The 17,650-nt window shown below is 38.2% G+C and overlaps 1 protein-coding gene across 5 annotated transcripts in view; it reads right to left on the reverse strand.

The window, feature by feature from the left end:
- ARMH3 (armadillo like helical domain containing 3) overlaps window positions 1–17,650 on the reverse strand; it is a 154,200-nt gene that overhangs the window by 39,904 nt on the left and 96,646 nt on the right. For all 5 annotated transcript variants that reach the window (XM_032225543.1, XM_032225546.1, XM_032225547.1 and 2 more), the window contains one exon: window positions 3,577–3,655. In XM_032225543.1, the coding sequence (XP_032081434.1) occupies window positions 3,577–3,655 (79 nt within the window). The remainder of the gene's footprint in view (window positions 1–3,576; window positions 3,656–17,650) is intronic.

The raw sequence follows: 17,650 nt of genomic DNA on the forward strand, positions 1-17,650 counted from the left end.
AATAAACAGTGACTATTAAAGAAACACACCAGATCTATAATCGTATCAGAAGAAATTAAAAATTGCTATTAAATAGCCTGGAAAAGAAAAATGTTATGATGCAGAATTAACCACTCCTGGACATCTTTAAGTTACTTTACCTTCAGTTACGTTAGTTGTACTGCTGTAAAAATGGATATGGACAAAATATGGTCTGTATGCATATTTAAAGGCTGTTCAGCATTTAATATTCTGCTATTATACAATTACATGATTTCACCATCCTCTGAGAAAATATCAACAAACTCACCAAGTCATTCTTAGAATCAAACTCAATTACCCTGCCATGAGCACTCTGCCAGAATGCAAAAGGAGAGAAGAGGCAACCAAAGATACACAATGACCCATATATTATGTAACTGAAAAAGTCTGCACTGTGGACACAGTAGAGATAATTGGAAGCAATTCTTAATACGAAGTTCAGAAACCTGAATGAAATTTTGAACAAGTTCCCTAGCCAGAAAAATTAGACTATTTCAGTGGAATATGGAGGAATCACTTAAAGGCTCGATGGTTAATAATTCAATTATTTACATAAGTTTTCTTATCAACTGTTCCCGCAATGGCACATCTGTGGAAAATTAAATAGAACTGCAATTATAATTACCTAGGACTAACTGAATAGACAGCATGCAAATAACTGTAAACAAATAAATAAATATTGATGTAAATTTCACTTGCAGGAAGTAAGACAGATCAGTGGAAAAATGTAAGGGTTCTCACAGCATGGAGGAAGTGTTGAAGTTGACTTTTGATTCTTTCCCTTTAAACCTCAAGGTCAAAGTTCATTTAGAAACAAGCAAGTTCCTTGTAACATTTTGGTTTTATAACTAACAAACAGATTGCCAAAGAGAATAGGAAGAATAAAACAAAGAATAACTCAGATACAAAGCTTCAGAATCTTATAACAAAATTCTACAGGTTGTCTTCTAACTGATAAACTTGATACACTGACTCCAACTAAGAAGTTTTAATGTCTAATTGAAGCTCAGTTTTTTATAACACAAAATATGAAAATCCTGGAACAGGTTGATCAACAAAGGCAGATTAGAATTTCTATTTTTTTTTCTACACTGAATATAGGAGCAGGGGTTTTCAACAACTGCATGGCAATGCCAAGTTCTTTCTCTGAAATATGATTTCTCTATGCCTGTCCCTCCTTCTTAATTAGATGCTCTATCAAGCACCAAGTGACACTTTCTCTTTGATGGTTTACAGTATTATTACTAATTTGTTTCCAAATTGCCCAGCCAGCTATGCTAAAACTTGTATGAAACAAGTTAAAGAGAATTCACATCTCATAAGTGGTGCTTGACTTCATTACAATTAACTATTTTGTTAGAATTGGTGCAGTAACATAAATTACAAACTATTCACATAGTCTACCTATAGCACAAAAATGGAAGTTGTTCCCGCTCCCACTATTGCTTTTTGCTTGTCTGTGGTCATTCCGTTTCTCTGTTTAGATAAGGGTTTGTGAAAGGATGACCCAATGAGTCACAGGATGTCTACTTTATTCTGTAACTGTCTACTTGCTAGTTTTTAAAAAGGTATTTTAAAACAAATATGATCCAAGTTAGGAATCAAATTACACAGTATATGAAATGGAAGGTAACGTAAGAAAAGTAGACATTTCTATATTTTGTTAAAATTTGGCACCTAAGCCAAAGCTTTAATTTGCAAAACCAAAGCTGGCTACCACTTAACATTTCTTTCACTTATTTCCTCTCTTCCTTGGTTATTGTTTTATGGATAAGCATTTCTGCCAATTTAGGATAATACTTCTCTTTGAAATAGGAAGCCAAACTGTTTCTCTGCTTCCTAATAATCTCTCCTCAAACTGTTCTATGTATCAAAGCTGATTTCATTACCTGCCACCTGCTGCTGCTGCTACTGCTGATGGTTTTATTTAAAGCACAGGCATATGGCGAAGAAAGAATTCAGCCTGACCTCCCTGAACTACTGCAGATGAATGCTGTGGTATAGTGACAGAGAGAAGCTGCCGCTGCTCTTTCTTACAACTAGGTGTCTAAAGCAAATAATGGTAAGGAAACCTCCCACGATCAGTCCTCCCAGCCATTTTCAAGTACTATAAATAATTAAAGGTTTTTTTTAAAAAAAAGCTTCTCTATGCATGAGTTAACAGTTTCGAGGTTCTGTAAAACACAACATCATTGAAAACAGTAGTAGGACCAGCACAATTTGCCAGAGTTGGCAAATTAAACATGTTAAATTTTCATGAAAAAGTATGCTGGGCTAACCGTTAAAGGTGAAGAGGGGGGGGGATCCAGAAGGTGACAATGAGAAATCATGTTCATATTGTTAAGAAAAACCTCTATGTGTACTTTTCCACAGAGCCACCAGGAGTAAAATTTGGCTCCAAAAAAAAGCAACCCTTTTTATTTGTTCTGAACTGCAATTCCATAAACTGAACCATCAGGAATGAGGATCTGCCATCAGCTGCCTTTTACTTTAGTCACTTCTTGTAGAACACGGGTGTCAAACTCAATCGCATCACATGCCTTACTATGATGTATCGTGACTTTTTTGCCTTTGCAGAGGCCGGGTGGGCATGGCCCACGGGCTGCTAGTTTGACACTCCTGTTGTAGAACATCTCAATCATTAATTACAGTAGAAAAAAGTGGAGCTAGCCTATGACAAGTAGCTGCCTTAGTCTGCAATACACAAAACCCCATTACTTTTCTGCAGATGGTATTTCAACACAGTTGCCCATTTTTTCTTCTCTCAACTTCTTTTAGTTTCTTGCATTGGGCAGAGAGAAACTAGGCCAAATTATGAAAAAAAAACAACCAAACAGTAATCCCAGTTACTCTTATGAAAAAATATTTCCAGTCAAAGATGTACTTATACATATTTAATAGATATTTAAGATTTAGTGCAGGGGTCAGCAACCTTAAACACTCAAAGAGCCACAAAGGTCCTAACCGGAAGCCCCCCATTCAATTCTAGAGCCGACCGGAAGTCCGGTTCTCCCACCATAGTCTCCTTCTAGCACGGCATCCTTTTTCCTCTACCTGTCCTAACCAAAAGCCCTAATAATTGTAGAGCCGACTGGCGACAGGGAACCACTGCAGAGGGATGAAAGAGCCACATGCTGCTCCAGAGCCTTGGGTTGCTGACCCCTGGTTTAGTGAATTCATTAATCACGAAAACACTACATTTACTACTATGTCTTACTTTTGTCTACCAGAATAAAGCAGCATCCCTTCTATTGCTCTAATAGTACCTGTCAGTACCTTACGAAGGAGAACATTTTGATTCCACTGCCACCCTTATGCAATTCTAAATCATTCTTGAGAATGTCTTATTTGACATGCTGCTTTCCAGGATTATAATTGTGTAGCATCTGAAGTTCCATTTCCTGCTTATAAACCGCTATAGTGACAGTTTGGTAAGTATATGCTTTGCTACCAAACTAGTTTTGTCTCAGCTAGATGGGGGAATAGTCATTTCCAGACTACAGTGTATAATCAAGAATGACCTGGGTATCACTAGAAAAGAAGTATGCAACTCACCTGTTCTTCAGAGAGCTGTGAGATGTGATTAACAGCAGCATAGGATTCTATCTTTGGATTGAAGTGGTTGATGATAGCCCTGAAAAGGAGAAGAATGTTATGCTATACGTGAAGGTTATCAAGGGCCAATAGAAATATTGTAATTCACAGTAGCATATTAGTAGAGAAAACTTAAAGTGAACAGTTGTAAGAATATATGGCTCTAAATAGAAAAATGGGAACAAAATTGAAACACGAAGCTTTCTTTTCATTTTATATTTTAAAATGGTCCACTTTTGGACTTGCCTAGAATTGAAACTATGAAATTCATTTAGAAACTACATAAGCATGAGCATGTGCATGCTGTTTCTTTGCTGATATACAGTTATTGGGATATTTACATTTCAGAGAATTTTTCTCTTGTTTCACAGCCAAAAATGACGACTTAGCAATTAAAACCCAATAGAAAACATTTTCATCCTTGATTTAAGAACAGTCAAAAGGCATTCCTTATTTTTCATAGCCAAAAAATACACGGGTACATGGTTAGAGATAGCTTCCCAACTGCCACGTCAGCAACTTCATAGTTATTTAACTTAAAGGCTAAGGGAACTCCATGGCCAATTTATGATATACATTTTGTGTTTTATATGAAATGTACTTACTGAGTGGATCGTGGCAGACGGAATAATCTGAATACAGATGTTCCCATAATTTTTAATCTGCCAATTAAACATTAGACACAATGCAATACTATTCTAATTTGGGAGGTTAAGATAATGTATAATAGGAAGTTAAGATTATGGGCTTAATGGAATACTGTTCAAAAAAGATTTCATAAAGTTCTTGTATTTAAAAAGAAAATCAGGATCTATGGCTATAGAAATCATCCAACCATTATCTTTTTCAAGATTTGTTTTTATGGTAAACATGTTAATGTTTATCTCTATAGAGATAAAAAATAAAGAGAAAATAAGGGCACAATTTCATATAGTACAAGAACTTCCCCACCGGGAAAAATTAAAAAGCAGCACATTCTAAAATAAACAGGTTTCTGATTTGTAAGAGGTTAACAGCTAAACAAATATATTTCAGAAAATATGCAAATATATTTCATGTAATATAAGTCCAAAGATATAGGGTAAGTTCTTTATATGCAGATAAATGATTTTACTTTTACTTTATTTGAAACTGAAGGAATTGAAGTTCCAAGTCTAATAATGGTCTGATTTATTCTCTCAATTTGTCTATGCTCTATCATTAGCTTAAGGGATCAATAAATGAATATATTAAATGAATATATCCAGCAGATTAGAAAATAAATCGTATTTGAGATCCTTTGTCGCACAAGAACCCCATTTGTTTGTTGTCTGTCTGTCTGTCGGTCTATCTATCTGTAACTGTATTGGGAAAGTGGGCAAAGAGACACCGGCAAGAGAACAGTCAAAGAAGAGACAGCATATACCACAACATAGTGGGTGGGGCAAAAGGATCAGAATAGACCCACCCTAGTTTTATTGGACTATAAAAGAGACTGGGTTGGGTGGAGGTAAGAAGATATGCATTTTTAGACTTGCAAGATTGAAGTTTACGATGTAAACCAGAAAAGAAACACAAGATGAGCCAATTCTATTTTATTGTAAAGCTACATTAATAGCTACATTTTGCAAGACTAAAAAAAAAAAAACTTCCTTCATCTTCTTTATACTATCAGTTTACAACTACTTGTTTACAACAAGGTACACCAGTGATCTTTGCAGCTTCATCCCCCGTCCCTCTCAATTAGTGGTCATGTGACTTGACAAACATTTCACCAGAATGTATTGCAATTTTCTATTGTTTCAAATTATTTTCTCTGTAAGCTTCCTCCAAATTGAACCTTTAAAATTAATTATATTCTTTAGCTTCTATAGAACGTTTGCAGAAGTTATTTACTTTTAATTTTAAGGATTTCATTTTATCAAACAGTTGCACAGTACAATTCAATATTCCATAATAAGAAAAAAGTATAAGCAAAACCAATTTTAAACAGACAATTCTGCTTATCTGGAAAAAGTAACTCTCAATTATTCTTTATCAAGAAAATGAACAAGAAAAATGTCTGACTATAAAGTCTTATTTGTGATAATACATTTTGGATTAAAACTCCACTTAATTCTACAGAAAGGATGAGAACACGAATTTCTGGTTTCCTTATTTTTCTTATGTGTCATTGTAAAGAAGGATCCATTGAATTCATTGGCCATTTTGTACCATAATGCAACTTCTATAACGAGGCAAGACCAAGTCTTCCTTATTTCTTCGACTATCTTGATTCATTTTATATAAAGCTATTTCATTCAGACTAGTATGATTCTGTTTGCTTTGATGTGGCAAAAATTTGTTATATTGTTTGTAAAACTTGACACATCTTGATTGCCTCTATTATTTAATTACAATGTTATGTTTCTGTTTTATTTTACTTGAAATAGAAAGTGTTTAATTATTTTGTTAACGTTCAGAATTCTGGAGAAAGAAAGAAAGAAAGAAAGAAAGAAAGAAAGAAAGAAACAAAGAAAGAAAGAAAGGAGGGAGGGAGGGAGGGAGGAAGGGAAGAAAGAAAGAGAAAGAGGGAGGGAGGAATGGAGGGAGGGAAGAAAGAAAAAAGAAAGAAAGAAAGAAAGAAGGAAAGAAAGAAAGAAAGAAAGAAAAAAGAAAGAAAAAAGAAAAAAGAAAGAGAAAATCACTTCTCCTCTTAATTTTTTAAAAATATATATTAAAACTACTCCTGAAACAGTAGGAAGAACAACTGAATCCAAAAATATACTGCTTTCCTCCATCTACTGAGGATGTAAGATTTCACTTACCTAACCCAGCATCATAATGCAGTGCTAATGTAGTGTAGGAGCAGAAAAATAATTAACTTTTCTGAAGCTTGGTACTTATAAAAGTTACTGATTTCTTATAAGCTACATCAAGCATGATCTTTCTTCCTACTGTGCTAGCATTTGGAGAAGGAATATTTGTTATTCATAAACTTCTGGTAAGGAACTCCTTCATTAACAATAACATGTGATTGAGAGAATATTTCAATCCATCCTTGCCACACATTCTTATTTCACCTAAGCTATTCTTGGAGAACAGAGCATTTGCTGTATCCCATACTCTTCCTGTTTATTCAAGAGTTTGCAAAATGTTATTTTTGAAATATGAGAGAGTTGGGTGGGAAGATTTAGTGATTTCAGTCTTCGGTAACAATAGCACTATCAATGTCTGAATAGTTGGAAAGGGTTACCAAGCATTCAAGAAAGGAAGGCAAAAACGTAGCATTTTGTCACTTATATCTAATCTCATTATCAGTCTGTCTATCTCACACTAAACCATTATAATCCCATATATATTGGAGATATTACAGATCAGACTGTGAAAAAGGCAACTAACCAGAAACCAGAAAATGTATTAATCAATCAAATTTATATGCTGCCCATCTCATAGAGAGTGTCTCTGGATGGTGTACAACAATCTAACTATTACCAACAAAAAACACAGGATCAGTAGATCAGAAAACAAGACAGAGAATTAGAAGCCTACCACACCTGACAAGTCAGGGAATACTGTAACAGGTTTTTTTTTTAACTGGGATCTTCTGAGTAGACACAGAGAATAGGGTTCCTTGTTCATTCCTCAATATAAATTACCAACCAAGGTAGTCGAACTGGTCGGTAATTTGGACCTGGAGCATGCCCACTTCAGCTAATTTCACCAGATGGGAAAAAACATATTGAGACTGGGAGTCCCTCAATCATGCCATTATGCTATTTTAAATGTACAAACTTGTCCAGAATTAGAGACCTAATTTATAATTTTTGAATCATAATTTGCCTCTTAGCAGATGTAATAAATCATTTATTGATCATGCTCATACAAATTCTAGGTAATCTATAGGTGGACAACCTGTGGCCCTACAACAATATGCAGCTCCCATTGCTTTTAACTTCCAAGAGTCCCAACAAAAAGAAAACTCTTTTGTAATCACTTTGCATTCTCTCTAGGTTTTTTTAAAGAAGACAATTTGTCACAAAAATGGAAGGGCATTTCAATTCCCACCATGGATGAAAATGACTATAGAAGCTGAGGGAGTTGGCAGATATGGCTAAATTGACCGTTTCGATCAAAGAAAAGAATATTAAGTACTTTGGTTACTGCACGGAGACTGCTTCTGGATTTTGTGCTGGGGGGGGGATGAAACTTTGATTTTGGGTTTTGCTGATTAGATTGATTTGTTGTTATAGAAATGGCTAGTTTATATTATTATGGAAAAATAAAAAGTTGAGGTTCGATGTTTATTCTAGTACAACAAAGGGAGTCGGAAGTCAATGTTTTTTTTCTTTTCTCCCTCCCCCCTCACTTTTCTTTCACCTTCTCCTCCCCACAGTGCCTTCCTATTTGAATTTTATTTTATAACTAGCCGATGTCCTAGGGTTGCCCAGGTATTTATTAATAGTGGGGAAATGTCCCGACCAAACATAATTTCTAAGGTTGGATTTTCCCCCTTACGAGAGGGAGCCCCCTTGTGGAGTACCGTGAAGCCATTACCATGGCAACTCCACTGTACTGTACAGTAAAAGTCATTTTATTGCAGTACAGTAGAAGCCATTGAAAGGCACAACAGGCTGCATCTTAATAGAACACACACACCGAGGGGCGTTGGGGGTGTTTTACCCCCACATTATTTTTCTCCAGAGTAAGTCATCTGTGTACCAAGTTTGGTTGATATAGCTTGAAGTGTTCCAGTGTAACACACACACACACACACACACACACACACACACATTTTTAAATTGTTTGAGAAAAAATAAGAAGACAATTTGTTTTTCATTTACTCTTAATTTCAGTCTCAGTAAACTACAGTACCAGTTTGATTCCTAACTGTATTTTCTTTAAACTGTTGAGCATGGATGAAAATTGCTGTGTTTAGGGGGGAGGGGGAGGGTGTTAGCTTTAGAAAGATAACTTGTACTTGATAACTAAGGTATTAAATCTTCCTGCCTATCCTTTATAATCAGTTACTTTAGAGCTGCACAATGTGTCCTCTGACCCTTAAGATTTCATATTCATTAAGGCAGCCATTTAGACAAAACATGTTTAAAGCAACATGCCTTCCAACACCTTCCTTAGAAAACAGGCTAGAAAATATTTAACCATGTTATGTTTTATTTTAAAATGTATTTCAGAGATATGAGAATTAAAAAAATAAAGGATGTTTCATTTTTTAATAAAATAAAAGGGTCCAGAAACTAGAATAAAAAATATGTAGGTAGTTGTTCCAGGGGAAAGAAGACCTCCATTTGCTGACAGTCACCCCTTCCAGCCCTGTCAACCTCATCCTGGGGATTGGGTCGTTTGCTGGCACCAATGGCCTGAAGGTCCTGGGAGTTAATGCCAAATCTGTTTGCCATAAATGCATCATCATCCATGATTATGTATCACATTTTCAATAAGGGTACAAGGCTTATCTTGGGATAGAAATAATATTAGTCACTGAACTGGATTTTATTATGACCTGGGTAGAGGAAGTGCAGCCTATCTGTTCTTTGGGCAGCTTTTGATACCAGTGACTATGGTATTCATTTGGGCTTCCTGTGAAGGCTGGGAGTTTTGCCTTGCAGTGATTCAACTCATTCCTAAATGGGCAGTTGCGATCTTCGGTAGTAGGAGAGGAGAGGTAAACCCTAATTCAAGAAGCTTGGACTGTTTAGCTTTGAAAAGCTAACTGAGGGGGAATAAGACACAAAATCCAACCTACCATGGTTGCCCAGTAAGTAGAATTTACACTAAAAGCCTCAGTAAGGTTTCCCAAGAAAATCTTCATCTGATGGTTAGATGAAAATCTTCATCTAACCATAAGAGAGGGTATTATCCATATTGTAGTAGAATATTCCACAGGAACAGAACACATACAGGAAAAAAAATGCACTCGTGCCCAACAGTCTCACATTAAGGGACTGTAAATATCCCAGCCTGAAAATAATGCACCAGATGCAATGAATCTACATGTAGGTGATAATTCCGTAGATACCCAAATCCCAAGTCAAAAGGGGCTTTTATACCTTTAAAGCTTAAACCATCACTATTTGAAGCTTACTGGAAGCCAAAGGAGTTTCCATAGTTCCAATAAAATATACCACTAGAGCAGCTGCTCCCAACCTTTTTGGCATCAGGGACTGGTTTCGGGAAAGTCCACGGGGAAGGGCGGTGTTTGGTTTTGCCCACTTGCCTGCCACTCACCTCCAGCTGTGCAGCCCAGCTCCTAATAGGCCACAGATCAGTACTGGCCTGAGCATTGGGGACCCCTGCACTAGAGGTTCTCAGCAATAAGCATGTAAGCCACCACAGTTCTGAGTAGCCTTCTAAGGCAACCCCATGTAGACCCATTATTTCTCATTTCAGAATACAAAACAAGGTATAATGGACTTAGGGTACAAGGAAAGATAACCTAATTGAATTTTAAGGAAAAACAAACTTTCCAGCAATAAGAACAACTATACAGTGGTTAGTTAAAGTGATGGTAGATCCACTTCACTGGGTACTTTAAGCAATGGCTAAGCAACTACCTATCTGGCTGCTCTTGCATAGGGTTGGACTCAACAACCTAAATGGCCTTTTCCCCACTCTGTAATTTTATAATTCTACCTCTTCACCTCCCCCATGTGTTTCTGCTATTGCACGTGCCAAGCAAACTATTAAAAAAGAGGTAGACAGCATTCTCCTTCTAGCCAGGCTTTAATCATGCAACCTCTTCATTTGAACAAGTTTTTCCCCCTCTCTCAGTAATAAATATAAAGTGGTTGGGTCACAGGTTAAAATAGAACTTCTAGTAGACACACAAACAAACTGAATGGGCAAAGCTAAACAAAGGGGTAGTTTAATTTGAGAGCAAAAGTGCATTCATTTTTCAGCCTGCAGGAAGATATATGAGTCAAAAGCATTGTGAGATAATAACAGAAAGCGTCTTTCGTACCTGTTCATTTCCATCAAATATGGATGTATCCTTTGTGTAGCTGTTGTGGGAAGATGGAGGAGGAGGAAATGTCAGTCTGCTTGGGCAGACTGAGACTTCAATAGCTTTTCAAGCTTTCCCCTGGCCTGCTTGCAAGAGGGAAGACACTGAATGCTTTTGATTTCTTCCCTGGCACATAATTTTCTATATCTCATCACATTCTACACACCAAGCGAATGAGCCTATCTCCTGGATTTGAAGAATGAGCTAATTTTCTGCCACATCTCACAGCTGTAGATTGAAGATGAGTAAGGAGTCAGAGTACTCTTACTCCAACTCTGCTAAATCACTGCTCTTTGACTCCTTGGCTATTGCAAAAAGCAGAGGGGCAGAGATTAAATGTATCAGTATGACCATTTTTCATTTATCACTAACACTGCCTATAATTACTGGCTCTAGAAATGTTTTACAGTGGCACATCTGCCATATAACAGCAAGAGCTTTCTTAAGAAGATGAAAAGATGGACAAATATCTATGGATTATAGTACTAATTACTTATCTAGACAGAAACATAAAGACTGTAATTGGAGGTTTTTGCAATGCAATTGTTAATTATTATTGTTGTTGCTGTTAATAATCAGTAATTAATCTAATAAACACTACAGCCGTCTCATTCAATCAACTATTCCCAGATTCATTGTTCTCTGAAATATAAAATTCAAAATAGCATTTTAAATGAATAAATGGAGTTGCCTTTATATTAGACAAATATTCTCTGTTCACTCTGAACCATAGTAGCTGTTTAAGGACCCAGACATGAATCTTAAAAACCCTTCTCATCTTTTTTTGAATCAACTTTTCTGTGGTCCTTATCCGGAGTACAGCACTGGATTTGAAATTTCTTTTAAAGCCTGTTTCTAAAGCTTAATAATCAAATATTCAAAATTCAAAAAATTGTGAATAATGTGTATCTCTCCTATAATGAAATTTTCATATGATCATTGATTATTGCATATCATGGATTATATAAAATATGCATGTAAATGCACTTATCAAAGGTTAGATTTGATATTTGGTATCTTTTTTAGCAATCTATGATGATGCTGAATTTGTCTGCCTTCTTGAAATGTTATTTAGCTCATTAAAAATTTTTTTTTCACATTTTGAACCATCCATCTACTTTGGAGAGGGAAATAGATAAGTGAAGGTAAATCTACTTTAATATATAGACATATCTTTAATGCTACATTTAGTTCAACTTTCAAATAGTACTGGTTCATTAATCAAGAGTTACACAACTGTGTGGAATGACTTGTTTTTTTTAACAAAAGAATTTTTTATAAAATCGGATGCTATATTATAGCTTCCCAGCCATGTTTTTAGCAAGTACTGATTTAACTTCTATAACTGAGATTATATATAGACTATAATTTTTCTCAATGCTTCAAAATAGCTGACAATAGATTTTGATTCTAGCCCTCTAACATTTAAACATGTTTCAGGGCCTGGCAATGCCAAAACGTGAAAATATTTTAATCATACTTAGTAATCTAATTAGCCATTTCATTACATGCTTTTCTCATTTAAAAAGCAAGATGCATCTGTGGTTCCTGTTAGAGACATGTTTTGTGAATCATACCTAGTTTCCAAAAGTATAAAAAGAATACTATGTGTTTATTCTTTATTTTAGAGATGCCCTTTCTAATGAAAAAGAACATTTGCTAAATCAATTTAAAGGATTGTATCTTCAAATGAATAAAAAAAATTAAATATAAAATTATGTAAATCAGATGTTTTCCTCTATATATCATGCATGGCTTCTATATCCACCATATGATTACAGATAAGAACTTAGGCAGTTGGTTTTAAAGGACAATTAAACTCACACTGAAAATGTTGCTTTATTACCTGGTCTACAATTACTTTTCTAAAACTTTACTTTTCTGTTTAATGTTATATTATCAAGAGCCAAGCTAGATGTATAATTAACCATGCTGACCAATTGTTTTTAATTATTTGATTTTTTTTTCAACCGTTGGCTCCATAGTTAGGAAGTGTATCATTATTGTACTTCTTATTGAAGTACCCAAAATTGGTGAAGAGGTGGACCTTTGAAAAGCAATCATTACTACTTGTGCTTAGTAAGCAGAGGAGAATAAAAGGACCCAGAAAGTAAAGAATAACTTAGTTGTCTAAAAATGGATACACTTTACTGTTATTAGAAATCAGGATAGGCAGATTTGGGAGAACAACATATTTTTGAATAGGAACTCTATTTTAGTAATTGACTCTACCCCTGCAGTACCATGGAAGGGATAACTAAATTAACGCCATATTTTTTTTCCTCAAGGAACAGCAGCTTATTACTCATGTGAATAAAATCGCATGGAATCTTTTCAATTCTTCAAAATAAAAAATAGGTGCATTATTGTTGGGAATAAAATTATCAATCTTGTATACAGGTTTACATTTGGTTCATACTTCTGGTTTATTTCTCATTTTAAATGAAACTTTCAAATCCCACCATACTGATGAGAATTCTCTATTATAATTTACCGATTTATTTGTTTACTGTCACATAATAAGAATAAAAAAATAAAGAAAAAACAAAGTACAGACTCATTTATGATGAATCCAAATTGTTATAGACAGGTTGCTGAGGCACTTTAACCCACCCACCCCATTCTGCCGATAATTAACCCTTCCTAATAATTGATGGGGCATGATGGCTTAGTGGTTGAAGATGCTGATCTTGTCACCTTGAAAACTGACAGCCCGTGTTTGAGACATGAATACTGCGCAACCGGGTGAGATCCCATTCCTGCCCCAGCTACTGCTTATCTAGCAGTTTAAAAGCATGCTTAAAAGGCACCACTTCGGTGGGAAGGTACAAGTGTTCTATGAGCCTCTGGCATAGAGTCATGCTAGACACATGACTACAGAAAATGTTTTTGACAATGCTAGCTCCATCAGTCAAGTAATGGAGATAAGCACCATGTCTTAGAATCGGACACAAGACAAGAAAACCTTTATGTCAGGCCTGCAGTTATATACCTTTTAGGATCTTTGGCCTGCCACACTCTCTCTTATTTCATTATGCTGTTTCATTAGTGTAGTAGTTGGGAGGGGGGAATAGAAAGGAGTAGAATTGTGGAATATATTGTTGTCAATCTTTTCTAGAAGCCCAAGGTCATCTTTTGTCTCCGCACCTCTGCACCTGGGTGGAGATGCCAGTGTGGAAGAAGAAGATTGGACCATGTGATGGATTTGTGGGTGTGGGGACAAGATCATGAACTTTCAACTGGGTGGGAATCTGATGTAACTTCCAGAATTGGGATTCCACAGATGTGCTAAGATGTCTGATTTATTAAATTGGAACTTTAAGGGTCGTTTTGCCTTGGACTCTGATTTAATTCTACATGATACTTGGAACACTGACATTATCCCAATTCTCTCTTCAAAATAAATCACCAGCACCCCGGAACGGGGTGCATCAAATGACCGGGTCAGCATCAAATATCAGCGAACAATTAGGAGAAAGCCTTTTGAGATAAGAAGCTGAGATGAGACGCTTCTCTTCAAAGCCATGGATGATTGAATCCAAGAGCCCAGAACCTGCAACAGAGACAAAAAACCCAGGGGTCCAACAAGTACCAAAAAACTTGTTGGGAGATATTTTGTCGAGAAAACCGCAGTATGACAATAATGGAAGCCAGGATAAGCTGATGACAGCTATTAAATTGGCGCTTCCAACAGACCAGTGGCTCAACAATAATCAGGAAATCCTAATGAGGGAAAATGGATTCGCCTGGAAAGGGTCCAAACTGAACATCCCCGCGGGATTGAGGCTGGAAGTTCTACAGAGAAGCCATGAGGCGGAATTAGGAGGCCACTTTGGATTCCTAAAAACGCTCCACCTCACCAGGCGTCAATTTTGGTGGCCAAAGATGGAATCAGAGGTGGAAGATTACCAGGGGTGGGTTTCAAAAATTGTTCGAACCTACTCTGTGGACGTGGCCTCCTTTGTGGGAGTGGCTTGCTGCCCATGTGACCGGATGGGAGTGGCTTGCCACCCATGTGACCGGATGGGAGTGGCCTGCCACCCATGTGACCTGGTGGGAGTGGCCAAGACGATGTTATTACTAGATATTACTAATTACTAGATATTATTAATATTACTAGATCATTATTAATGCATAGATAACTGTGGGACATTACACACCCACCCACACCCACAAGCTATGACAGTGCTAGGAAAACACCAAAAAAATAAAAATCCCCCCCCCCCCCCAAAAAAAAGACTGCCAATGAAACCAGGTTTTTTTTCCTAAGCCTAAGAACAGGAAAGACAAAGTCACTAGAATAAAAACCATCAAAGCAATGTGGAAAATTATAAAGGACAGGCACTCACAGAACCATCAACCACCTCAGAATTACCTAAACAAGTAAGGTGACCAGATTTTCAGATTGGTAAAGAGGGATACCATTGACCGGGGGTGGGGAGCTAGGCCGCAGCAGTTACTGCCAGCCCGCGACCTCGCTAGCGACGTCTGGTCACCTTAATTATATACATCCTCTCTCTCTCTATCCATCCATCCATCTGTCTGTCTATCTGCCTGCCTATCTAGTTATGGTATCCCTCTCCCTCTTTCCCCCTCTCTTTCTCCATCCATCTATCTGCTTGCCTACCTATCTCTCTCTCTTTCTCTCTATCCATCCGTCTATCTGCCTGCCTATCTGTCTATCTAGTTATCGTCTCTCTCTCTCTCTCTCCCTCTCCCTCCCCTCATTATCATCAATCTCAGTGTTTCTCCACCTTTTTATAAAAATAATTTATTTATTTATTTTTTGTTACATAGACGACACATACCCACAACAATAAAAACAAAACAAAAGAAAAAGAAAAAACCCATAATCACATATAGCATGTCGTTTGGTTACAAGTGTTTTAACATTTATCATTCTTATACATTTATTATTTCATTTAATAGGTTATAATATACAGTTTGGGTTGCTTTGTTTACCATCCCTTCCTCCTGTTATAACACCACCTTATTTTCCCTTTCTTTTCTCCCTTCCTCCCTTCTCTACTTTCTTCCTTCCTGCTCTCCTTCCCCTTCCTTCTTCCCTTACCTTTCTCCTACTCCTGCTCTTCCTCTTCCCCTTTCTACCCTCTCTCCCCCTCTTTCTCTCCTTTCCATCCTCCTCTCCTTACCTCTTTCTTCTTTCCCCCATCTTCCTTTCATTCTCTCCTCCTTTCTCCCTTTCTCCCAACTCCCTTTCTGGGAGTTGAAGTCCACACACTTTCAAGTCTCCAAGGTGGAGAAAGACTGATCTATCTAATTAATATAATTATTTCTCCCTCTCTTTTTCACTCTCTTTCCAGCGCACACACGCAAATGCATAGGGCAGCCCACCTCACACACAGGTAACTCCGGGCGGCTTACGGGAAGAGGACAGCCGACCACTCACCCACGGGGGGGGGCAGGATTTCACCAAGAAAAGTTAACTTTCCTGCGAAAGGGGCCGGCAGCCTCTCAGCTCTTCCCGGCCGGGGAGACCTCCCACCACTTCCACTCCTGCGACCCTCCTCCCGCCTCCTCGGAGCTTCAAGCAAGCTAACTGGGAAGGCCGGGGAAGAAGAAGAAGCGGCGGCACGAGGTCAGCGGTCCTTGGGGGCGCGGCGGAAGCCCTGCCAAAGCGCCCCTTTCCTGGCTCTGCTGAGGGCGGAAGGGGAGGAGGAGGTTCCTGCAGCCGCCAAGGCGGGAAAGGTGCGCTTTGACAGAGCTTCCACAGCCCTGCCAAAGCGCCCCTTTCCCGGCTCGGCTGCCACTGCTGCTACTCAGGGCAGAAGGGGAGGAGGAGGAGGAGGAAGATAAAGTGGCAGGGTGGTCCCTGCAGCCGCCGAGGCGGGAAAGGTGCGCTTTGACAGGGCTTCCTCTCCGGAGAGGCGTTTTTTAAAAAGAAAAACCCTGCAGGCACCCAGCGACAGGAGCTAGGAGCTAGGAACCCGGAAGTTAATTACTTCCGGGTTCACTGACGAACCGGATCGCAAGAACCGGTGCGAACCGGGAGAAACCCACCCCTGAAGATTACGTAAAAAGCTGTGCTACTTGCGCAACGATGAAACCACTGCCGGAGAAGTCCCCTGGACTACTACAATGAGTGGCCAGCCCTAACCGACCATGGGAAGAGGTCGCAACGGACTTCATCATGGAACTCCCAGACAGCAGTGGGAACAGAGTAATCTGGACAGTTATTGACTTGGTTTCCAAGCAGGTACACTTCATCACTTGCTCAGGGTTGCCATCCCAAAGAAATTAGCAAAAATGTTTGTGAAACACATTTATCACCTGCACAAATTGCCCAAGAGGCTCATGTCAGACTGCGGAGTCCAGCTCACAGCCAAGTTCTAGAGAGAGGTCCTGAGATCCATTGGGTCCACACAAGAACTGAGCTCAGAGGTTCATCCCAGCATGAACTGCGCAGCAGAGAGAGCCAATGATGTGGTGGAACAATACATCCAGTGTTATGTGGACTATCAGCAAGACAACTAGTCAGACTTGCTACCCTTCGCTGAAGTGGCGTACAACGATGCGGTCCACAGCAGCACGGGATTAACGTTTTTCCAAATTACCAGTGACATGGAATTTGTTGCCATGCCTGAGCTGCCTAGAGAACCTCCTTCTTCCATGTGTTTGAATGAATGGATGGACACGCTAAAGAAAGGATGGGAGAATACGAAGAAGGCTCTAGCAGATGCAGAAGAAGCCTACAAGAAGCAAGCTGATAAATACCGCTTGCTCCAAACCCCCTTCTGTGTGGGGGACAAAGTTTTGTTGTCTACCAAATACATAAGATTAAGAATGCCTAGCAAGGAATTTGGTCCAAAATGTCTAGGTCCATTCCCAATAGTGAAGATAGTTAACCCAGTTACAGTTCAACTCAGTCTACCCAGAAGTCTAGGGAAAATTGACCCAGAATTTCATTGTAGCTTGATGAAGCGAGTAATTGGGTCCAGCATAAGAGCATCCACCCAAGCTTTCCCTCCTCCTGTAGTGATAGAAGGGAAACCACAATCTAAGGTGGAAAAGATTGTAGACTCCATGCTGAAT

This window comes from Thamnophis elegans, chromosome 10 (genome assembly GCF_009769535.1).
Source record: "Thamnophis elegans isolate rThaEle1 chromosome 10, rThaEle1.pri, whole genome shotgun sequence".
Lineage (NCBI taxonomy): Eukaryota > Metazoa > Chordata > Lepidosauria > Squamata > Colubridae > Thamnophis > Thamnophis elegans.